The following is a 26,282-nucleotide window of genomic DNA, read 5'->3' as shown; positions in this document are numbered from 1 at the left end:
TGTTAAAATACAAGTAACAATGAAGTGAAAACTACTCAGATGCATGAGCTTGATAAGGGTACAAAAAGAACAACTTTTAGATGAAAAATGCACATTCCAGTCACAAATCTACATTCCCCATATGAATGGAAAAACTGTTTCAAAACTAAAAAAATAATGAATCAAAAACCTGAAAGAACTTAAGTGATTAATAGGTTAGAGTGAATGGAGAAGGGATCAAACAACATACTGGTTGGATTTTCAACTGGTTGTGGTAAGACCGTAAAATGAGTAGAATTAGTCAATATTGCATGAACCTCATTGGGCCTAAACCACCTTGTTGATGCATCTTCCCTCAACTTTGTTATATCCAAATCTGCTTACAGCAAGCATGTTAGTGCAAACAAAGTTGACCATAAATATATAACCGCGCATCTAGCTCACCCACCTAGCCCATCTATATGTCACAGTAAATCCATAAATTGGGCATTATATAATAAACTTTGACTGAAAATAGCAATTTCCAAAACATCTGCACAGGTATGAAACATGAGCAGTAAAAGCTTTCTCATGTGATATCATAGAGAGCAAATTTATGGGAAACGACAAAAAATAGGCAAATGTGAGCCAAACTAGTACAGATAAAAGAAAGAAAAAAAATTAGGGTTGTATAAATAAAATGAGTGCAAAAAATAAACAAAACGATCTAGTCCATCTTGTTAATTCATACTACTTAATACAAAATATACTTTAATACCTAATGTATAGAGACTAAAGTCAAGAAACAATCAGATGCCTCTGTTGCAATGAAGATGAACGAGTGTGCTACAACGGAGATGAATGAGTGTGTTATGACAGACGAATGAGTGTGTTACAACAAAGACGAGTAAGTGTGATGCGACAGTGACAAGGGCTTCACATGCATCTCTACTGATAGAGAAGATCATTTGTTACACAATGAAGACAATTGTGCTACGATGAAGAGGAGTGTGCTATGATGTAGATGAGTGGGCATGTGCCTTTGTTGACGAGCACAAGTGATGCAATCAAAAATTTGGGAAGGGACCCAAATTTTTTATCACGAAAGAAAACTTTTCTAAGTAATAGAAAAGACACAAAAGGGCACAAAACAGACGAATAAACTATAAAAAAACAACTTTTCTTCATAATATAAAAGGCTTACAAACTTAGACACTTACAAATGACTCAAACAAGACAAACACCTAAAGTTGCATTTCTTGAGAAGAATGATACATGTGGCGTCGAACTTACGAAGAGACGAAAGAGGTTAGAAGCCAAGACGAAGTGGAGACAAGCTCGCAAGCTTTCTCAAAGAGAGAAGGAAAGAGGGAATTTGGACAAAGCTCACAAGCTTTTCTAAACAACAAACCTTCAGGTTTACATTTCCAAAAATCAAATCATCACTTACTTAAACATCCACAAAACATCTTATATTTATAGACAAGAGAGGGGAATACAAACAGCTCCAAAACATTAATTTAAGCTTATTTAAATAGGGAATATGAAAAGCCAACAGTCAACTCCATGAAACAAAGCACCAAAGCCATGGAAAAGGCCCCCAAAAGTCACGGAAAAGCAGCCCAGACGGAACCCGAAGAGGCAACCGCAAGAACCAAGGAGGCAGCCGTGGGAACCAAGGAGCCAAGGCACGGGAACCCAAGAGCCATCCACGAATAGACAAGGGGAAGGAGAAGAGACAAAAATTAATGAGCTAATAATAAATTAATAAGTGAACTAAAAACATAGCTCATAATGAGCTAACTCTTAGTTCAATAAATGAACTAAAAACCAACTCATAAATGAGCTAAATTCCAGCTCAAAAATTAATGACCTAGCAAGCTCAAGGGAAATCAAAAATAAATTTTTTTGGGTTTGATTTGACCCCCCCTTTGCCTACATCAGACTCCCCTTCTTAAGAACTCATCTCCCGATGAGTTAGCTTTGATCTGAAGGCGTTGCATCAAGAGACACCAAGGCTTGAGATTGCTCACTTGACACCAAGACTCGAATGACAACATGACTCGAAACAAAACTTACAAGATAACTAACATGACATCAAGACACACACGACTCATAAACCTAGGACTTCCTAACTTGCTCTAATACCAAATTGATGCAATCAAAAATTTGGGAAGGAACCCAAATTTTTTATCACGAAAGAAAACTTTTCTAAGTAATAAAAAAGACACAAAAGGACACAAAATAGACGAATAAACTAAAAAAACAACTTTTCTTCATAATATAAAAGACTTACAAACTTAGACACTTACAAATGACTCAAACAAGACAAACACCTAAAATTGCATTTCTTGAGAAAAAGGATACAGGTGGCGTCGAACTTGCGGAGAGACAAAAGAGGTTAGAAGCCAAGACGAAGTGGAGATAAGCTCGCAAGCTTTCTCAAAGAGAGAAGGAAAGAGTGAATTTGGACAAAGCTCGCAAGCTTTTCCAAACAACAAACCCGCAGGTTTACATTTCCAAAAATCAAATCATCACTTACTTAAACATCCACAAAACATCTTATATTTATAGACAAGAGAGGGGAATACAAACAGCCCCAAAACATTAATTTAAGCTTATTTAAATAGGGAATATGAAAAGCCAACAGTCAACTCCAGGAAACAAAGCACCAAAGCCACGGAAAAGGCCCCCCAAAAGTCACGAAAAAGCAGCCCAGGCGGAACCCGAAGAGGCAACCACAAGAACCAAGGAGGCAGCCGTGGGAACCAAGGAGCCAAGGCACGGGAACCCAAGAGCAATCCACGAATAGACAAGAGGAATGAGAAGAGACAAAAATTAATGAGCTACTAATAAATTAATAAGTGAACTAAAAACATAGCTCATAATGAGCTAACTCTTAGTTCAATAAATGAACTAAAAACCATCTCATAATGAGCTGAATTCCAGCTCAAAAATTAATGAGCTAGCAAGCTCAAGGGAAGTCAAAACCAAATTTTTTTGGCTTTGATTTGACCCCCCCCCCCCCCCCCCCCCCCCCCCCCCCTCTCCCCTTTGCCTACATCAACAAGCAATGGGAGAGCCTTTGCTAACGATGGTAAGCATTGCTAATAAGGTCAATAATGTAGGCAAAGACCATTCATGCAAACACGCAAGTTCTTCTCACGTGCGCTTCTTGCACACATTAACACTCGACAACGTGGACGCACGCTCGGCAACCCGCACTTGAGACAAAAGTGAAACATAACCTGAAAGCATAGCATCACTTGGCTTTTGAAGTGCGCTTTTAAAAACACTGGGCAAGCTATTATAGCACCTACAAGCTTGCAGGAGCATAATTACATGTTAAAGGCTTCTATTCTTTAGCATAGACTCCTAGTCTCCTACTCAACACATTAAGATATTTTATATGAAAGTCCATAATCAGATCTACTTTTCAAGAATATTGTGTAGTCCCATGAGAACAACTTAATGCTACATAATTTTCAATGTTAGAGAGATACATGATGGGGGCATAATGATTGCTAAATTATTAAACTAACTTTAAGACCATTAAAAAGGGTATGCTCAATAAGTTAAGGGGCTTAACAAAGATTTAAATCATTGGAATCCCTTTAAAAAAGTTTTAGTTATAACCTTCATAATTCAATCTCCACTTGGCTTGTAAGCCAACGGGAAAGAGCCAAACAAACCAATATTGAGGCTTACTAATCAAGCGCATTCAACTGTCGCTAAATTGCAATGGTTTTAGAAAAGCATGGAAGATAGGCTGGCTATGGCTTCTAAGAGAGGGAGGGTATGTTTGAATAACTAGTAGGACAGGGACAGCACAAAGTGATAAAGATTGAATCACATAACCTAGACTGGCATCGACTTATCGAGAAGACACGTTGCTTCACAAAATCTTTCTTGCAAAAAGTCTTGGCCATCAAATAAATAATCTACAAATGACCTAAAGAAGTTTCCCCTCTCAACAAAGCATATAATTAGGTTGGACAATGAGGTGATGGTTGCATATAGCCCCAGAATCAACCAATTCCTCGAGGTAAAGAACTTTCCACTAAATAGTTATAGTCCTAGTGATCATCGAGTAAGCTAGGAGACTTGTTTTAGATCATCTCAATTCTCAGGTTATTCGGAATCTTCTAATGGTGATCAATCTCGCCAACAACCTAAATATATCTAGCCACTAGAAAATTCAAGTAAGATCTCAAACAATGTTTGTTCAAGCTTACATGGGAACTATCAATGGAGATGTAGAAACTCCATCCACAAAAAGATAAAGACCTAGTACAAGAGGTTCAAGATGATCTTGATAAGGTGAGAAGTTCACCATAATAGTGATTTACTAGTAGGCAACATAGGTATGTAAACATGTTATTTTAACTTCTTAATAAAGTGATATGGTTATGTAAATGTAAGATTGTCCATGTCTCAAACATTTTGTCGTTATGCCATCAAAATTTTCTAGTAAAAAAAGATGGAGAAGCTGCTTGGGCAACCCTATCATCATGGTCATCCATTGCTCAAGTGACGCATGACAACATTGAAGGTATTTTAGAGTTTGGATAAAAGGAAGAAGAGGAGGGGTGGTCAAGTATTATAGAAAATTAGGATTAAGGTTTATGTGAAGGGACAAAGGATAGGTTGGGATTTGATGGGAGATAGAGGGAAGAGGCTGATCCTTTAGCTCAAATTTAGGGTTGCATGATACAAGAGGAGAGGGGGAAGATGAGGGTTTATAAATGAATTGAAGAACATTGAATCCTTCACCAAAGGGACTTACACCACCATGAGATAGCAAATAACAAAATTAAATTCCAAAACAATGATCCAAGAATTCCAAAGTCTGCATATAAATAACATGAAATTCAAATCGATCCATTGAAATAAGGACCTAATCCAAAATTCGTAAGAAATAATGATGCAATTTAAAGCAAATCATAAAGCCAAAGGAGGCAAACATAGCAAGCATGGAAACTAGAGCCATTCCTTTAATTGTAGAGTCAGTGAAATAGCCTTACAAAGATGGGAGTGACCAATTCATATATAGATAAGGAGGGTAGGGTCGAACAAGCTCAAATTCAATCCACCTTACTTCAAAAATAAAATAATTAATTACATAAGTAAGATGGAAAAAACCCTAATAAGGGTTTGGGGAAGATTTTGCAACATGGTAGTCCATTCATCTGTATCCCCTTTAATTTCATCATTCAAAAGGTTCTTGGATGTTTCATAATTGGTTTACATCTAAGCTCTAATTTGCATCGAGGGATTCTATGCAAAAATAAAACCTTAAAACTTCGCATAAAATCATAAGCCAAAGTATCCTACTAAGTCCAAAAACCTTCCACACCCAAACCTGTATCAATTTTGCAACCATAAGAATAGATAGAAAGCATAAACCAAATAAATCCTATGTTTCCGAGAATCCATGTTCTTCTCCCTTTTATCAAAAAGAATACTTTCAACATTTGAAAGTCGTAGAAAGCTCAATGGAATCTTCCAAACATTGTTGAAGTCCCTGCCTATGCATATTTCTCAAAGGGTTAAAACAATTAAAGAACTAACTATATTAAAAAGGCTAGTTAAACTTCAAATACTTACAAATGGGTTAAATTTATTTGGCATGAGGGCCTCTCTTCAATATTCAATGGTTTTGTGGATAGCTTGTATGAATGGGCTTAAACTTGAGGAAATTACTAGATAAAGAAGATAAATTTATAATTTGAATTGTGTGATGTGTGCTTTGTACGAACAAGCATGAAAGTCACTCTCATATTTTCTCTCCTACTTCTTTTATCTTATGCTGCTTCAAAGCACATTGCCAACATGTCTCACGTCCTCTTGGCCCCTTATTACTTCAGATTTTAGAATTTAGCTCTACCTATCATTACTCTCAGTGCCAAGAGGATACATCTTTTAATCATATGCAATTTGATTGATTAACTTATGAACAGACAGGAGCAATCCCAACCATCTTCAATCTTCCTGTTCAACTAAGAAGATTTTGAAAATCATCAAATTTCAAATTAAGAAGAAAATTAAATCGTGGTATCATTTAAACTCCATCATAAATAATGTGTAAGCTATTTTTATTAGAATTAGATAATGGTTTTAGGTATTGTAGCATTCCCAACGACTTTGGTGATGTATTTTCAAATGCCTTTGTGGCTAACCCTTCAATTTTGAGATTATGATAACCCTTACCGCGTCCATTTTTTTTTTTTTCAAATTCTAGTAAAATCTATCTTTACTGAAAGTTTGAAACACTCTTTGATTCTTGTATAGTTGATAGGTACTTGACACCCTTCTTTACTCGGATACTATGACATTCCTCCCGTGTTTAAGTCCCATTGGTGATCTTTGGTAATTGGGATTTTCTTGTTTATTCAATCTCTATTGTATGTGATTGCTGTAAATTTTTAGGCTTTGATTTATATGTTTGTTTGGCATATTGTGACCTAGCCTTGGATGGGGTTAATCCAAACTTCACTTGTAGTGTTAGGGGGACTAAGGATGTGGAATACACTCTTGAGTAGTTGGAATAATTGAAGGTGATGATTAAAAGGAAGAATACAACAAAATGGTTAGGTTATGGCAAATTCTAGGGCTCCTCTTAGGGTCTTGGATCTAGGGCGTATACTTATATATTTCCAAGTAGGTACTACTCAAGTATCTAACAAGTCCTCAAAGGAAACTCGGCCCGAATGATCATACCTCACAAAAGGAGCACCACCGTGAAGAGAAACAGCCAGCAAGCTATCCAGCATCATTAAGCGAAAATGGCCACTCTTCAAGCAAGGCTATCATATCAAGGCTCACCTAAGCAGGTCATACTAAGATGTCCTCATAAGGAGCCCCAAAAAGTTTCATTCAAGTTTGTTAAATCCATAGAGACTAGGAGTCGTTCATCTACAGACATTCTCCACAATCGAAGCCACTCAACAGCCATTGGTATCATTATCCCAACGACAATAAACATATGCACCTCAAAGGCTATAGCTACGATCTCTCACATTCATATAATCCTTAGCCTGCTACCACTATCACCTAGGAGAACTCATCAATTTGCTTTCAAATGTCGAAATCATGCCTGAAATGGACTTGCTATTACATCCAAAAATTTCACCTTCATATAATCATCTCATATACCAAGACCCAAGGACTCGCCCTCTACACTCACCCATGAAGGCTCGCTCGACGGACTCATAATGAGACCAAGAGTTATATTATAGACATACACGTGGGGACTAATTGGCTAGGCCAAGTGTCCATGACAACTTATAATAAGTCATATCATCCGCCGCACTTTGTACTTTTTTTTATTTTCTAAAGAGTATCATTTCTTATAGCCTTCCAAATCCTATAAATTAAAGGTCAAGAGGCATATCTAAGATTTTTTTAATCTTTCTAAATACTTTCGGCAACACTGTTGTTACCAAGTCCCAAGCCCTTGATGAGAAAAATAGAGGGTTGAGTTAAGTAGTCAATAGCCAATGTAAAACTTGTCGAATAATTATAACATGAATCTTTTAATATATTTTGTTAATGATAGGGCATTCCGTGGAAGCACTGTATGGCCTGAATACAACATGAAAAGTGCAAGGATAACTAGAATTAAGATAAAACTCGAAATATAGGTTCTCATACCGGCAAATTAATGAAACTAATACATATTATGATTCATAAGAAGATAAATATTCTAAACATTCAAAAAAGCTAAATGGGTTTGAGAGAAAGCTAAGAAAATTGATAGTTTATGATTTAAACTATGATATTCAGGTAAAAGTCGTACTATAAATGGTGTATGTGTGATTATAGATAAGAGTTTGAAGAATAATATTATAAAAATTAATAGAATTGAAGATATAATCATAGCTTTAAAGATTGTTGTTAATGTTAAGATTATTAAATTTATAAATGCTTATGCTCCTCAAGTAGGTTTAGATGTGTTTAAAATTAAAAATTTTGAATGACTTAGAAGAATGATGTAATCATTCCCAAGTTTTTTATCACAAAAACAAGCACTTCCTATATAAAAGAGATATAGAAAATGCTAAAGAAATACACCAAATTCTCAAAAAGATACAAAATAAGAAACAAAGATACTTTTATAATATTAGAAAATGACACTTACAACTCTTGAACACAAACACCTTACAAATACTTTACTAACTTGGACACAGACAAACCTAAAGGAGCTTCATTCCATTAGAAGAAGGATACAGGTGAGGTGGCACTTGCGTAGAGAATAAAGAGATTAGAAGCCAAGATGAATAATAGGAGTAACTCGCAAGTTATCCCAAGATAGAGAAGAAGAAGTGGACAAAGCTCTCAAGCTTTTCCAAGAAAAACTTTCAGTTTTTCTATTCCAAAAATCACATTTTCACCTCCCTTTCCCTTTAAAATACATCTCAAATATATAGGCATGAGAGGGGAAACCAAACAGCCCCAAAATCTCTTCAAATACTTTGAGGGAAATGAAAGGCCAACAGCCCCTTTTTTCTTTTATTCCCAAATGGCACAGCTAAAACAGAGAAGGAGCCCACAGTTCCCAGCAAGAAACCGCAAAACCCAAGCAGCCAGCACAGAACCGAGGAGTCAACCGCACAAACCAAAGGGGCCAGCACGGAACCGAGGAGCCAAAGGCACGGGAAAACCACCCAGCACAGGAAACCAACTGCCCAACTCGAAAACCCAAGGGACCAAGCTCATAATTTTAAGAAGAAAAGAGAAGCAGAAGGGACAAGTCCACTACATAATGAATCCAAATTATGAGAATACCATAGTAGATTAATGAGCTAGGTAGTTCAATAAATTCCCCCATTAAATGAACTAAACTTCAGCTCATCATTAATGAGCTAGCAACTTAGCAATTAAAGCTCAACTTGATTTGAACCCCCCCCCCCTGCCTACATCAGACTCCCCTACTTGAAAAACTCATCTCCCAATGAGTCGCCTTTAGTTTTGATCCGAGGAGACAGTGGAAGTGCATCTAACTCTTGAATCTTTGCCTCGTATTTCTTCAGGATCTCATCTCTCTCCTTCTTGAATTGTTCTTGTAGAAGTTGTTTCTTTTTTATGTACCGCTCCATACACAAATGCATCCACAACTGAATTTTGTATAATTCATTCTGAAGTGGATTAGTTGAACTCCCTTCTAATGGCATCCAACTCTGTATCTTGTAAAGTTCATTTTGTAGTGGATCCGTTGAATCACCTTCTGTTGGAATCCACCTATCCATTGGTTTTGGGTCTTCAAAATTTTATGGATTGCTTTCTTCTTTGACTGAATCGATCTTTTTGTCTTTTTCCATTTTTCAAAAAAAAAAGACTCAATAAAACAAGACTCACATGACACACAACTGCTGTGACTCACCAAGATTTACTTGAAAAACTGACTCATAAACCTAGGACTTCCTAACTTGCTCTGATACCAAATTTGATGTAATCAAAAATTTGGGAAGGGACCCAAATTTTTTATCACAAAAAACAAGCACTTCCTATAGAGATATAGAAAATGCTAAAGAAATACATCAAATTCTCCAAAAGATACAAAATAAGAAACAAAGACACTTTTATAATATTAGAAAAGGAAACTTACAACTCTTGAATACAAACACCTTACAAATACTTTACTAACTTGGACACAAACAAACATAAAGGAGCTTCATTCCATTAGAAGAAGGATACAGGCTCTGTTTAAAATTGCGCAATAAGAGGCGCGCCTCTGCGCAATTCCTCCCAAAACCGCCTTGAAGCCTACGCAATTCCACCTCTGTAAGAGGCGTACGCCTCACTGGGACTAAGGTGTGCCTCAGAAGCGCAATTGCGCAATTCTTAGTGAGGCGTACGCCTCATGGGAATGGGCCCACTCACTTAAAATGAAGTTTTTTTCTCCTTATACCCAAACGGCAATAGCTCTCCCGAAATTTCCCCATCCTGCATGCTCCAGTTCGCGAAACAGAGGGCGCCCGCACGGTGCTTACCCGTCGGCTTCCTTCCCGCCGCTTCTCCCGCCGGCGTCGCCTCTCTCCGGCGAAGTTGAAACTTCCGACCACCCTCTGGGAGCACTCCACATTGGATTTTAGGTATTTTTTTTAAGTCTAGGGTTAGATTTTTCAAGTTTAAGAAAATCTAGGGTTTATGTTTTTTTGATTGTTTTTTTGTGTTTCTGGATTTTACTTTATGAGACATGGTTAGAGGTAAAGAAAAGGCGAATACGTCATTGCGGCGTGACCCTTCTTGAAAATATAGCGTGCAAGTTGACGTAGGAGGGGGTGAGAAAATGTATGTCTATTTAAAATGCAATTTTTGTGAGAAAGTGGTGAAGGGCGGAGTAACCCGCATGAAGGAGCACTTATCATGCTCTCATAAGAATGCAGCACCATGTGCAAAAGTACTGGACAATGTGAAGAAAGAAATAAGTGCTTACATAAAGAAAACTACCACGGCGAAACACTTACAACAGGAGCAATTTGATGAAAGGGTCGAACATGGTGCTTATTTTGGAAGCGAGGGTGGAAAGGGGTCTTCCTCCACTATAAATAATAGAGGTGCACGGGGTCCTATGGATCAGTATATGACTAATCCAGGAGCGGATAGAGACAAGCAGAGATGATGCCTGCAGCTGGTACCAGAGAGGGTCGGCGACAGGTTTGCATGGACATTGGGAGGTTTTTTTTTTTAGAAGTTCTACTTCAGTATGCTGCGGTCTGTAGGGTTGTATGGGAGAGGGTTGAAGGCACCTTCCATGTATGAGTTGCGAACATGGATTTTAAAGGAGGAGCTGCAGAACACAGAGCAGAGCATTGATGAGATTAAAAGGACATGAATTGAGACTGGTGTGACCATATGTCAAATGGATGGTCTGACATGAAGAGCAGGAGCTTGATTAACATTCTTGTCAACAATCCCTACGGCACGGTGTTTTTACGATTAGTTGAAGCTTCAGATGAGGTGAAAAATGCTACATTCATTTTCAATTTACTTGATAGGGTTATTGAGGAGATTGGGGAGCAATTGGTTGTCCAGGTAGTGACTGATAATGCCAGTGCATACAAAGTTTTGCTGTAAGAGTGTTGGGCCTCACTTGTTCTTCTTCTGGGTGTGAGCGAAACTAGAGTACATATAATCAAATGCAAACAAAGAGAAGAAATCCGCTATTAACACTCAGAATGAACTCCCATTATCAGACTTACAGCTAGAAGAACTGAGTGTGGATGTCTTGAGGGGTGAAGCAGATCAAGTTGGCACATCTACTAGTATTACACCACACACATCCACTAGCTCTGCAGCACAACAATCAAGTAAAGGTATTCCACAACTTCTTATATGCTATATTGCATTATATTTATATCAAGTGAGCAATTAACATGATAATGATCTTTTCTCTTATTGAGCAGAGAAGAGAAAAGTGAGTCATATTGAAGATGATGATGATATGGCATTCATTGATACAATTGGAGAAGAAGATTCCCTTGAAGACTCATTTAGTGATGGGATATGATTGCATTTTATATGTTTTTTGTACTTTGGGAGTTTTGTTAAACTAATATTTTATGATTTTGAACTTTGGGACATTATTTTATTGCATCTACTTTCTTACTTTCCACTATTTTCATATATCATTTAGATGTTTTTATTGTAAGATACAATATTGCTATTATTTTCCTGTTAAAACCCTTAATTTTTCATTTACACAATTCTGTGTCCGTGAGGCTTACGCCTCAGACCGCCTCGAGGCTTACGCCTCGCCTCACGGACGAAAACCGCCTCGAAGCTTAATTACGCAATTTTAAACCTTGGATACAGATGAGGTGGCACTTGCGTAGAAAAGAAAGGGATTAGAAGCCAAGACGAATGATAGGAGTAACTCGCAAGTTATCCCAAGATAGAGAAGAAGAAGAAGTGGACAAAGCTCTCAAGCTTTTCCAAGAAAAACCTTCAGTTTTTCTATTCCAAAAATCACATTTTCACCTCCCTTTCCCTTTAAAATACATCTCAAATATATAGGCATGAGAGGGGAAATCAAACAGCCCAAAAATCTCTTCAAATACTTAATTAAATAAGGGAAATGAAAGGCCAACAGCCCCCTTTTTTTAATTCCCAAACGGCACAGCTAAAACAGAGGAGCCCACGGTTCCCTGCAGGAAACAGCAAAACCCGAGCAGCCAGCACAGAACAGATGAGTCAGCCGCACAAACCAAAGGGGCCAGCACGGAACCGAGGAGCCAAAGGCACGAGAAAACCACCCAGCAATGTTTAAAATTGCGTATTCGGGTATTGAGGCGTTTTTCATTCGTGAGGCGAGGCGTAAGCCTCAAGGCGTTTTGAGGCGTAAGCCTCAAAGCGTTTTGAGGCGTAAGCCTCAAAATCAAAAGATTGCGTAAATATAAAATCAATGTTTAAAATTGCGTATTCGGGTATTGAGGCGTTTTTCATTCGTGAGGCGAGGCGTAAGCCTCAAGGCGTTTTGAGGCGTAAGCCTCAAAATCAAAAGATTGCGTAAACATAAAATGATAAATTTTTTATATACTGATGAGCGAATAATATAAAACATAAAAAAGCATAAGATATGAAGTGAAATCAAAATATCCCAATAATAAGACGACATGAAATATAGTTAAACTCAAAATTATATCTTTCCCAAATCCCAGTATTGTTTTCATTAACATATAATTCCAATTTCTAAAAATAAATAGCAATGACATATCACATAAGAACTCATAAGTCCATCACTAAGGGGTTCTTCATTTGAATCATCATTATGATGAACTGCTCTCTCCCCTTCCTCCTCTCCTATAGAGTCCAATGTCGGGCTTTTACTTCAAGATTTATGTAAGCTTTAATATATATATAGCGTGAAGCGTAAGCCTCATGCCAGTGAGGCGAGGCGGGGCTTAAGGCGGGCCTCAACCGAGTTGAGGCACAAGCCTCATAACAAAAACTCGAGGCATAAGCATCGAGGCGTTCTTTACTGGAATTGCGCAAAGGCGGGCCTCAAGGCGGGCCTTATATTGCACAATTTTAAACCATGCATAAAATGATAAATTTTTTATGTACTAATGAGTGAATAATATAAAACATAAAAAAGCATAAGATATGAAATGCAATCAAAATATCTTAATAATAAGACAACATGAAATTTAGTTCAACTCAAAATTCTATCTTTCCCAAATCCCAGTATTCTTTTTATTAACATATAATTCCAATTTCCAAAAATAAATAGCAATGACATATCACATAAGAACTCATAAGTCATCAGCACTGTCATCAATAAGTGGTTCTTCATTTGAATAATCATTATGGTGAACTACTCTCTCCTCTTCCTCCTCTCCTATAAAGTCCAATGTAGGCATTAACTTCAAGATTTATGTAAGTTTTAATATATATAGCGTGAGGCGTAAGCCTCATGCCAGTGAGGCGATGCGGGCCTCAAGGCGGGCCTCAACCAAGTTGAGGCGTAAGCCTCATAAAAAAACTCAAGGCGTAAGCATCGAGGCTTTTTTTACTGGAATTGTGCAAAGGCGGGCCTCAAAGCGAGCCTCATATTGCGCAATTTTAAACCATGCCACCCAACACAGGAAACCAACAGCCCAACTCAGAAACCCAAGAGACCAAGCTCAGAATTTTAAGAAGAAAAGGGGAGGAGAAGGGACAAGTCCACTCCATAATGAATCCAAATTATGAGCATACCTTAGTAGGTTAATGAGCTAGGTAGTTCAATAAATTCCCCCATTAAATGAACTAAACTTCAGCTCATCATTAATGAGCTAGCAACTTAACAATTAAAGCTCAACTTGATTTGACCCCCCCCCCCTTGCCTACATCAAAGAATTAACATAAATGATGCATCTTGAAGAAAGAGTTCTTATTGGAAGATATTTAAATGGGAATGTTGGTGGAGTGGTAGAAGATTTTAAAATCATTCATGGTGGATATGGGTTTGAAATGACTAAAGGAGGTGGTAAGATCATATTTAACTCTAAATTATGATTTGTAATTACTAATACCCTATTTAAACAAAAATAGGAGCATCTCATCATCTCATCACTTATAAGAATAGATATGCTAAAACTCATAGTGATTTTTTTTATTCGAAAAAAATAATTAATTTAAATTGCAAATATTGTAAAGTTATTCCGAATGAAAGTTTATGTACCCATCATCACTTATTAGTTTTGGGCTTTAGGATAAGAAGGCATAATATGAAAAATAAAGTAAAATGTTATCCAAGAATTACATGGGGCATTTAAAGAATACAAAATATATATATTTGATGTAATCTAGACTATTTGGATCCAACTTTGGAAAAGTATACAAAATGCGGATCCAACTTTGGAAATGTATGATATGTCTTTAGATGTAATCTAGACTATTTGGTAAATTTTCAAATAGTTTAGATGCCAAAGAATGGAAAAAATCAAGACTAGGTCAATGTGACTTGCAAATTTGATTAGTCTTTAGAATATTAAGTTAGTGTATTGAGAGGCTGGAAAGGATATGGTATGTTAACAAAATGTGTAGAGATCGGATCTAGAGTAGATGGTGGAGATGCAAATTTTTTCAAGGGTGACGATGGAGGGAATACCAAAACTAATTGTTATGATTATAATTGTGAGTAATTCTTACACATGTTACATTGTTTTATTTACTTCACTATTGTACTAGATTCTTTAATCATTTTTACATTTATTTATATTGTTTTATGTTTTGGTATAGATCTAGTTTTTTTAGCATACCAAGTTCTACCCAGTAGTGGATAAATTGGCTTGACCCCGTCTACTTCGTTGAGATGGAAAATTTAATTATAGAGTTAAAGATGTTATTAATATATTAAATAACCTTCATGATTGTGAGGTAATATGATTTATCTGAAGTAATTTAAATTTTTAATGTACTTATATATTTTGGATATTTATAAAACATTTGTTCCAGATATTGACATATTTACAAGAGATAACAGATTCTGAGAAGAATTTAATTCAGAATACTTCGGCATATTATACAGGAGAGCATTTGCAAATTGTGCTTACTCCACTAACAACCCCACATATTTCTTTTAGTAAGGCAACTCCATCTCCACCAACAAGTCCAACTCCAGCCAATCCAAGCCCAACTGATTCTCCTATTCAACCTCCAACCGACACTGAATGTCCAATTGAACAGCCAATCAACACTGATCCTCCAAATCATTTGGCAAAACCCACTGAAACTACTATCCAACCAACATTCCAAAATGATTCTCTTATCCAAACCCCAATCCACACTGATTTGCCAAGTCCCACTATTGAACCGCCAATCCAAATGGAAACTACTGACCAAGCAGCAACTCAGAGTGATGCTCCAAACAAACAGCCAAGCCCAATAGAATTTACAGAAAATACTGATGCAGAACGGACTGTTCCTGAAGAAACAAACTTGAAGATTATCAATCAATCCATAAATAAACTTATTACGCAGCAAGAATATATGGTCAGAAGAATTGCATCACTCGAATTGTCAAAAACTCTGCTTGAAATTCGGGTAGTAGCATTGGAACAAGAAGTTTTCGAGTTAAAAGGTGATAATAATGAAAAATTTTGTGGTATATATAAGATACTGTGTCATCATTTTCCAGCATATTTCACTTCAGAGAAAATTGGAAGTCCGGTTCCCTCAACTTCAAGAACTGAATCTGACAACATTTTGGAAGAAGTATCGAAATCTGTGGATAAAATTGTTGAGGAAATAAGCAAAGAAGCAGATATTAAAGGAATGGAAGAGGATGTCAGCTAATCTGAAGATTAATATTTATCTTTACCTTCATCAGGTAGAGGAGGAATTGCTCATAGAGTACAGCTCAGGAATGATAGAAAAAAGAAAAGAGTAACAACTCCATTCACAGCAGGTGATAGGAAAAATAAGATAGCTCAGTTGGCAAACACTGAAGTTGAAAAGATTACTAAAAAAGAAACATCAATCACTGGAAGAAAACCTGCCACTCGAGCTTCAACAAGATTAATGGAGAAGGCAACTGATGCTAATAAAGCTTCTGGGCCTACTAATGGTGCTCCTGCTGATGATGTTCCTTCAGATGCTGTCAATTCTGATGCTGCTGTTTCTGTACTCCCAAAATCTTTAGTTTATGATGTTGATGAATCCAAAAGTATAGAACGTCCGGCCGCGGAATTTTTAGATTACCCAGGACGATTACTAATTAATGAAGAAAAAAGGATTTCCATTGATAACTTTCTTAAGCAGTACCAAAAAAACTAAGTAATTTTATACTCAATACCGAGTTGTACCGATTTTTATACTTGTCGGTACAACTCGGTATTTGCTCTGTACTTCGTGTTAAAACTCGGTATTGCTACTTACTAGGTATTCAATACTGAGTTTTTACTGTATTTATACTGAATACTTAGTTGTACCGAGAATTTTATTCTCGGTACAACTCGGTATTTGCTCGGTACTTGATTTTGAAACTCGGTATTGCTACTTATTCGGTATTCAATACTGAGTTTTTAATGTATTTATGCTGAATACTTAGTTGTACCGAGAATAAAAATCTCGGTACAACTCGGTATTTGCTCGGTACTTGGTTTTAAAACTCGGTATTGCTACTTAGTCGGTATTCAATACTGAGTTTTTAATGTATTTATGTTGAATACTTAGTTGTACCGAGAATAAAATTCTCGGTACAACTCGGTACTTGGTTTTAAAACTCGGTATTGCTACTTATTCGGTATTCAATACTGAGTTTTTAATATATTTATCCTGAATACTTAGTTGTACCGAGAATAAAAATCTCGGTACAACTCGGTATTTGTATATTTTTTTTTCTAACGATAGTGAGAAAAATTATGCATGGACGATACTATATTTCAGAGTGGAAATACAATTATTTTCAGAAGCCAAATGGACGAATTGTTGCTATGCGAAGAGCTTGATATCAATCATGTGGACGTTTTTGCAATTTTGTTGTCTGAAAAGAACGACTTGGTTCCAGGACTGAACCAACCCTTTCTATATGTTTCTAGTTTTCATTGAGTGAGTTATCATTTATAATAAAGGTTTAGTGTATCATTAACTAACGCAGTGAGTTTTTTTTCAGGGATATTATTGTAATAATAAAGAAACAAAAACAACTTCATTTGTTGAAAATATCACCCGAAGTGCTGTTAAGAATGCTAACCTTATATTTGTTCTCATTATAAACGAGAAACATTGGACTTTACTGGTTGCCAACCTGAGAAAAAAAATTGAGATTTTATGGATTCAATACCAAAAGCAACACACAAGGCTATAGCTCCGAAAGTTGTAAGTCCTTAAATTTATCTTTGGTTCAAGTTATAAGATTGATTATAAATATTTGAATTTTATTACCTTAACAGATATCTCATTTATATGCTGATACAAAAGATGTTTTTGAGGATGATATACGAACCTGGCCAATCCAAATGATCCCGAACTTGCCAGCACAAGAAAACAATGTGGACTGTGGAATGTTTGTATGTAAATATATGGAAACAGTTATACAATATAATAATATTGAATGGGACATGCATAACAACTGGCAAAGTAATATGGCCTTATTTAGGGCTGAATTTGCATATGCAATTTTTTGTAATACCATAAAATAAATTTATAAATTTTCATCTGCTATTTCTGTGTTTTATTAACTTTGATTATACCGAGTTACTCATACTACAAATAGAATACAACACATACTCTTAGATAAAGTAAAAATCTTTACAACATAAACCCAAAGATAGTCTAAAACTGATTATTACATAGTTATACCGAGTTATACCGAGAATAAAATTTGTCGGTATAACTCGGTATTGCTCGGTATTTGTTATTCATTTACTACTTCGTATTGTAAGTACACCAATTCCATAGTTTTTGTATTCAAAATCTAGTTGTACCGAGAATAATAATTCTCGGTACAAATATTCTTTTAAATTCTCAGTATTTTGGTATATCCATTTCTTCATACATACAGATATAGTAAAACTTACAATGCAAATCAAAGACAAAATATTACTCTAATACCGAGTATTAAATGCTAATACCGAGTTTTACCTAGGCATAGAGACATGTTGATAACACTTACATAAACGATGACTGACTTCCAGATTCTGCAGGTGTAAAATATAAATGTGTAGGGGGATTATGCTCTGTCAGTTTAACTTTTTTGGGCTTCCTCTTCTCCCAATGATCCTTTAATCTAGCATTAGAGACTCCCTTAGGCCGTCGCTTTGCAGGATCTCTAATTGTTTTGTGGATGCCTTCAGTTATGCGTTTATTTCTTTTCCCTTCCATAATGTTTTGAACGTTTAATGTCAATGCACTCATACCATCGATCATACATTGTTCTGCATACTCATTACCTTGTGCTTTGGTGCTAATTTGATATACAAATCGACATACATAATTTCTAAAAATAATGTTTCGGGAAACTTGATTCCATGTGCACATACTCTGAGCCATACGTTGGATATTCACTCCACTATATATATCGTTCCGTGCAGTAGATGACCATCTTGGAATTAAGTATTTCTGAGGAATATTACTAACATCCAACTGACTCATCACTCTCATGCAATGAGAACACAGTATTCCCATCATCTCGAACTTTGCACAGCTGCATTGTATAGTTCATTCAGATGAATTAAACAAAACCGTCACTTGTGTGAATCAAAAGTATGGTCCATGTTCTTGACAGAAAATGTTGATGAGTCTGGTGAAGAGTGATTAATGGATAGTCCACCTAAACCATTTAAAAACTTCTCTTCAAAAAAGAAATATAACTTTCTTGAATAAAATTTGGCTGCTTGCTTTAATATCGGACTTTTTTTCATGTACGGTTGTATTTAGCTTTGAAAACACCTAAAAATTTCATCTCGTTCATTTCTACGCCAAGTGTTTATAAGTTTCTCCAATCCAAGGAAACATTCGGTGAGAGAACTTGTAGCTTTTGAAATACCATGGCAAACAAAATTGGTGGACTCACTACGTTGTGTAGACAATATTCCAAGGTTAAAGCAATCTTTGTTGAAAATTGTAGACCACTTTTCCCTTATTCTGTACAAATCTTTTAACCACTGATGGCTCTGTAGGTCTCCTTCTCTAATCATCTCATTCCACAATCTATCAAATTCATCCGCGGAATCACACTTGGTGAAGCAACTATAGAAAAGGCCTTTCACTTTGCTGTTACTATTAAAACACCAAACTTTGGAAGGAGTCTTCTTCTGTATATGCCATTGGCACAACCGATGTCTTGTATTAGGGAATACAATCTCTATCGCCCTAGCCATTGCTTGATCCTGATCAGTGAATATAATAACTGGATGTTTATTATCCATAATTTTTAAAAATGTTCGAAATAGCCAACAGAATGAATCAATTGTTTCATCAGATAGAAATGACACCCCTAATATAATATTTTGCCAATGATTATTGACGCCAATAATAGGGGCACATGCTAAATTATATTTGTTAAAACGGTAGCTAGTATCAAAAATAATGACATCGCCAAAGCAGTCGTAATCCACTCTCCCCAAACCATCAACCCAAAAAAAATTTACCAACCTTTCATCTTCATCAGTTTGCACATCCCATGCAAACATGTTGTCTTCAGCTGCCCGGTTTTTGAGCAATTCAATTAGCGAATTGCTATCCCCATTCTCAATTTTTGCTCTTCTCTCCTTTTGAATGTAGTTGTATGCATCTCTTTTGGTAAACCCCAAATTTTCTACACCTCCAACCTCCTCCGATAAATAGGAAAATGCATTTATAGTTCTTATTCCCGCATCAGCCATTGATTTCAAAACGGAGGCATTTTCTTCAATGATGTGCCTAGATGATCTCAGCAAATGTTGATCATCAGGTTTTGTCAATTCATGGTTGTGAGTTTCTACCGAATTTTTCACCGTCCATATTCCATCTACACTAACAGAAAATCTCACCATAGCAGGACATCCAGTTCTTGTACTTGATTTTCGAAATTTAACCTTCTGATTTTTTTCTGTCTTTTTTGAATCCAGATTTGGAACAGACAAAAATCTTTGATTTTAATTTCCTTGAATTAGAACGGTATGAAAGATGTTCTTTCCGAACACTAAAGCCATGCGTATGTGCATATTGGCAATATTTAACATATGCTTCCTGCTCAGATTTATAAACCCCCAGTGAAAAAAATTTCCAATACTATGAATGTGTACAACGGATTAAATACCTAATAATACACGAAAATACCCAACTGTACCGAGTTTTCTAAATGCTCGGTACAAACATATGGTTTTTATAATCGGCACATAGTAAACTTATCTGACAGAAAACAAACAAGAAAACTGACCATACCGAGTTTTACGTATAAATACCGAACTATACCGAGTTAGATAAAACTCGATATAAAGATATTATTAAAAACTCGATATATACAAGACAGAAGTGATGTAAACATGCCAAAAACTTATCCATACCGAGGTATACGTATAAATACCGAGCTATACCGAGTTCTCAAAAAACTCGGTACAAGTTCATCAAAATTATAATATCGGTACAAAAATCATTTTTCAAATAATATAAATAAATCTCGAGCAGTACCTAGTTATAAAAAGGTTCGTTACAAATTTATCATAATTATATTCCCGGAACAAATAAGCATACCGTATATTACATATAATACCGAGCTGTACCGAGTTATAACAAGGTTCGGTACAAACAAAAATGATTTGATCAGAAGAAGATGAATGAAAAATTACTTGTAAAAAAGCAGAAAAATCGTCATCCAGAGTATAAGTGCCAAATGTTTCGTCGAAATCATTTAACTCTTCCAAAGTAACAGAAACATTCTTCTCATCCATCGCTTTCAACGCTTCGAGCAACTTTTCTCTTCTACCTGTAAACCCTAAATACTGTATAACGTTCTGTGTACAGAAGCTAATCGGCCAAATGTTTATTCATGTAAAGGTGCCGCGTGTTTTAAAGTTTTCCCGCCCGTTTCAGCCAAATTAGTGAAAAGAGACGTGAAAATCATAATTACCACGAGTTTGGGTCAAGTCTTCGGGCTGCTACATAGCAACATTTGGCCAGAGGACCTAATAATTGTTCCCAAAAGAGGGGGAATTAGGGGAATTAGCCACCAGGCTCTTTGCCGTAGAGATTTCACTCTCCAATATTTTTTTAAAACATTAAAACTTCTTTTCTCGTTCATTTCAACAATATTTAAACTCTTAAATCAGGTCCTATAATTTAAAATTCAAAATATTGAGGAAAAAAATCAAATATAGAGAATCAAATAAGAAAATGGAATGGAGCCACTCCAATTCTCTCCAAGATTCTCTCCCCACATAGGTGACCAGCCCAAACACTTCCTAATCAAACCTAAACCTACTTAAAATAAAAGAATTCCAAAGTGTTCTACATGAAAATTTTAAATTAGAGGTTAAAATTTAAAAAAAAATAAAATTTTGAGTACAAAGATTAACTTTTTATTATAATTTTTTTGAGTTCCATATTAAGGATCTTTATTGATGCTTGCTTGATGATGATATATAGCCCTTGATCCTATGTTGAGCATTTGATATTGATTTTATAGAGGAGCCTTTAAATTAAGTTGATGTACTAAATCATTTTGTCGATTAGTGGGCAGGCTTCATTGTGAATTTTGTCACATTATACTGTAAGCTTCCCCTCTCATTTGCCCCCAAAAAAACAAAAAGGTTACCAATGTAAATTCTTAAACTTTAATTTTTAGTCATTAAGTTTCAAAGTAGCTGGTAAACAAAGGAAATGAACCAAAAACAGCAATATGGATCCATGCCCTCCTCCATCTTAGTTGCTTAGCTGATCAAAACAAAGGAAGGGCTTGCATTTATTGTTACAGAAACAGTAATTTGTTAGATCAAGGTTACTAATTCAAAAAAAAAGCATCCTCAACTTGCTCCTGGCTTTGCATTATTTTGTGACAAAAATGCCGCAGACTAGAAACATCGAAGACTTGCCATTATTTGTTCGACCAACTAGATAACATTGAAAACTTGATGACTTCAGTATTGAGTGCCAAACCTCCAGCGTTCATATGAATATAAATTCTGCAGTAAAGTGGCATAGGAAAAGAAAAGTCCTTTTGCCCTAAATTCTAAAGAAACGCTGCCATTGATTCATCATTCAGACAAGGATAATCACCGCCTCAAGAAAAACGGGGGAGCTGCCGTAAACCAGTTCCGCAACGAAATTTCATACCCTAAAAAAACTTTGAGCAAAAACAAGAAGATTTGATAAATACATGGCAGAGAAAGGGAACTCGGAACCTTTCATAGCTTGAAAGCGTCATTTCATTCATTAATGGTAGCTAACGAAGCATGGACAGGAATCTCCAAGGAAGGTAAAAACGGACAGGCAGGCGTAGGCAAGCGTACCTGCGAGGGTCCGGAAGCCATGGACCTCTCCTCCAGCTAGCGGAATCAGAGACGGATCCATTGCCAACAGGAGAAAGATGCCGCCGTAGGAAACCCTAAACGTAAAGAAGCCGACGGAGGACCGGAGTAGAGCTGACTGCTGAGTAAACCCCTGTCAATTATTTCTCCGTAGGCAGGTCAAAGCGAAAAGCACGCCAATTTCTCGGAGATCAGATAGGTTACCAGCAATTCAAAGCGATTTTCTCCTTCTCATGCTTAGGAAATTATTGTTTTGTCCGGACTCCAATTAAACTTTTAAAAATCGATTAGACATGTGATTCAATTAGATTTTTTTTTATATTTATGCCTTATCAGCTCGCTGACTTGACTCGATTAGATGAAAATTTTGAATTCTTAGGTATTCAAAAGCTTAGAGCTAGGTCATTTTATTTTTTATCCCGCATTTCACAGCTCACTCTTTCTCGCTTCACTACATTCCTTTGGCTTTTTTTTTTTATTTGAAGGGCTACACAAGGCAATTTATTAAAAGAGCTTAATTACAAACTACACTATCAAATTCCTCCTTTAACAAAGAAATAAAGGAGTAAGGAATTTTATTACAGCTAACATCATCCCAAATGAAATCAGAAAAATGAACAAAGTTAGCATATAGATTAGCCAACTTATTACAATTTCTATTTAAAAAATAATAAAACTTGATTAAAACAATTTAAAAAAGATAAATCCTCCATGGACATAATTTCCTTGCTCGGACACATCTTATTCAGCAAGCTTTGAATGGTTTTGATAACATTATAATCCTTCTATAATGATACCTTTTGCATCAAAAATCCAATCATGTACAACCTTCTTCAAAGAGGTGATAGCTAACATCTCTGGTTGTGATATGTCTTAGTGAATACCGATGAAACTAAAAGTTAAAAGGAATCTTCCTTTACAATCTCTTACCACCACCAATATTGACTTATTGACTTATTTGATTTCAATAAAGAGGCATCAATATTAATTTTAATCCATTTGGTAGGAGGAGTGTGCCAAAAGGAATGAGATAGCTAATGAGGCTAATTTGCACCCCGTGTTCCAAATACAGATTAAAAGTAAAAGAAGCAACAGCCCAGTTAACTGCAATAGAAGCCACAAACGAAAAACCATCTTCCTTCCGCCATGTATAAACTTGCTCCTGCTCTTCTAAGAAAAAAACACATTGAACAATACAAATTCCCAATGAAAGGATCAGTTGTTGATAAATTTTCCAATATCTTATTACAATCTTCAAGAGAATTGAAACCCGGCACAGCAAAACCCCATGTTTTAAGTAATTGAAATACATGACAAAACTTGTCACAGCCTACAGCAATATGATCTGCATTTTCCACAATGTTACAACCTCTCGGGCAGACATTGCAATCCAACAACCACATATACATTAGAAAATCATTAGGATTAGAAGGAATTGCATTGTTATTTAATCTCCACCAAAATAATTCAACCCAAGGTTTGAGCTTCAGTTATCTAATCCATCTCCAATAATTGTCTTCAACAAATTCTTCATACTGTTTAGACAAGGACACAATAGTGATTGATTTACCAGAATATTTGTAACATAGCTCCAATTCATCCCTCTGTACATCTGAATAGATCTTCTCTGATTTAATAACTTCCACCAATTATGTATCAAAGTACTTACATAGCTTAACTTCATTCCAGTTCCCATTTACTATAAATGCATTCAGATACCTGCATTCTTCATCCATTTCCACAACATAAGTGGGCCAATTTTGAATACTTTTATCAAGTAGCCATATATCATATAATGCATCCACTTGAGAACCCATAGACACTCTCCATCTAACAATACAAGCGGTGCAAAAATTTGTCACCACGTACAAACAAGTGCAAGAACTTGTTGCGCCTTTTTTTGTGCTTTTGCTGCATATTCATAGGTATCGATACTGTATTGTGTTCTATTTTAAAAAACTATGATGTTGTTGTTTGCTTTAAAATTTTTTAATTATGTTTGTTCATTTTAGCCTCGTTTTAACTACTCTTTAAGTGTAATTTCATTATGCATTAGCTTTCATGATATCAACTCATATAATGATTTCTTCAGTTTTCAAAAGTAAGTTGCATAGCTTTAAAATATTTGAGTATATTTTTTAGTAGCTATTTTCTTTACTCTTTCACTGTGCACTTGCTATTGCGCTTTAACCGCATTTTGAATACACCTTTACTTGCTTTAGTTGTGTTTTCACTGCATTTTAGTTGTACTTTCATTGTGCTTTTCCTTATATTTACTACTTTTTTATTTGTTTGCAGGAAAAGGTTTGAAAATTTATTTATATTAATTCTTTTGTTAATATGGACAGTGAATCAATATTTGTTCTTTATTTCGTTCGTATTAAAATGTATATGGGGATACTAAAGGATCTTTTGAGACCAATATAATTAAATGGAATATCCAAAGTGTCCGTAGAATTTTCAATATTGCATTCCTTCTTTAATATAGCAAGAGCGGAGGAAAAGTACTAGGAAAGTGAATTAAAAGAGTAGCAAAAGCATACTAAAAGCACAACGAATTACACAATATTGTGCTATTTTCTAAAAAAAATTCCTTACAAATTTAATTAATAGGGAAAACACTTATAGTTACATGATCTGAACTAAAAAAAATTGATTACAATAGAGATTTTCAAACTATGCAATCTAGAATTGAAAATTAAACTTGACGTAGTCGAAAACACTGAATATACATCAAAAGTGTAGTAAAAGCACAGTGAAAGCGCATCCAGAGCATGGTGAAAGCGCATTAAAAGCACAATGAATTACATATTGTATTCTCATTTTCTTTAAAATTTTCCTTACAAAATTAATTCATAGTGAAAACACTTATAATAAAATGATATGAACAAAAAAACTTGAAAATTAAAATTGACCATTGTCTAAACCACTCATTACGAAGCTAAAGTGGAGCAAAAGCACGGTAAAAGCACAATGAAAGAGTAATGAATTACACATTATATTGAATTTTCTTAAAAAATTCTTACAAATTTAATTCACAGTGAAAATACTTGAAGAAAAATGATATGAACTAATAAAATATAAAAATTAAAGTGGACAATTATCTAAACCCCTAATTACACAGTAAAAGCGTAATAAAAGCGTATCAAAAGCACATTCAAAGTGCAGTGAAAGTTCTTCCAAAGTACACTGAAAGAGCAATGAATTACACATTGTGTTGTTAATTTTTAGAAATTTTTTCGTACATATTTAATACATAGTGTAAAATCATTACTAGCATGAACTAAAGTAAGAAAAAACTAATTTTATTATAATAAATTTAATAAAAACAACCAAAACTCCAAATTTTTCCTTACCCCATGACCTGACTGAGCAGGTCGAACCCCGCTAGGGGCCACTATCCTCTTGGAGCCCAGCCACGGTGTTTTGCCCCCTTGGACCCGACATATTCCCTAAGTATACCAAAAAAATATATTAGTCATTAAGGATGCAACTCTTTCACCTTCAATTCTTCCTCTTTCTTGTTGTTTGTATACCGCCTTTCATATTTCGCATTTTGTAGGCATATCATCACCTCAAAGAATCAACGTCCTCCTTAAAATTATTCTTCATCTACATTAACTCTTCCTCATTTTTTCTTCCTCGGTAGATATAAAAAAATTATTGAGCTAAAATCCTATATATTGCAGAGCATTTTGCGATTATTTTCATCTAAAAAAAGAGTGTCAAGCCTAAAATCTAAATTTAAAGGGGATGTTGAAATTCTAGGTCAAGTTGATCGCGCTGATAAGATAAAAATTAAAAAATGAAATTCAAATTGAATATCCACATCTTTAAACTATGTGTCATGATTTAATTGGAGTCCAGATGTAGAGCTACGTCTGGACT

General features: G+C 35.5%; 1 protein-coding gene across 2 annotated transcripts in view; it reads right to left on the bottom strand.

Annotated features, from left to right (window-relative positions):
• Positions 1–22,662, bottom strand: part of LOC110095556 (calmodulin-binding transcription activator CBT) — a 65,990-nt gene extending 43,328 nt beyond the window's left edge. Inside the window, exons 1-2 of one of the 2 annotated variants that reach the window (XM_020821149.2) lie at positions 22,377–22,662; positions 230–355 (exon numbers count right to left, since the gene is read on the bottom strand). In XM_020821149.2, the coding sequence (XP_020676808.1) occupies positions 230–355; positions 22,377–22,437 (187 nt within the window). In that variant the 5' untranslated portion in view covers positions 22,438–22,662. The remainder of the gene's footprint in view (positions 1–229; positions 356–22,376) is intronic. The other variant, XM_020821150.2, reaches the window with a different exon arrangement.
• Between the last annotated feature and the right edge of the window lie 3,620 nt (positions 22,663–26,282).

This window comes from Dendrobium catenatum, unplaced genomic scaffold, assembly GCF_001605985.2.
Source record: "Dendrobium catenatum unplaced genomic scaffold, ASM160598v2 fragScaff_scaffold_1125, whole genome shotgun sequence".
Lineage (NCBI taxonomy): Eukaryota > Viridiplantae > Streptophyta > Magnoliopsida > Asparagales > Orchidaceae > Dendrobium > Dendrobium catenatum.
The sequence above is the reverse complement of the archived record's forward strand: the minus strand, read 5'-3'. Positions and strand labels throughout refer to the sequence as shown.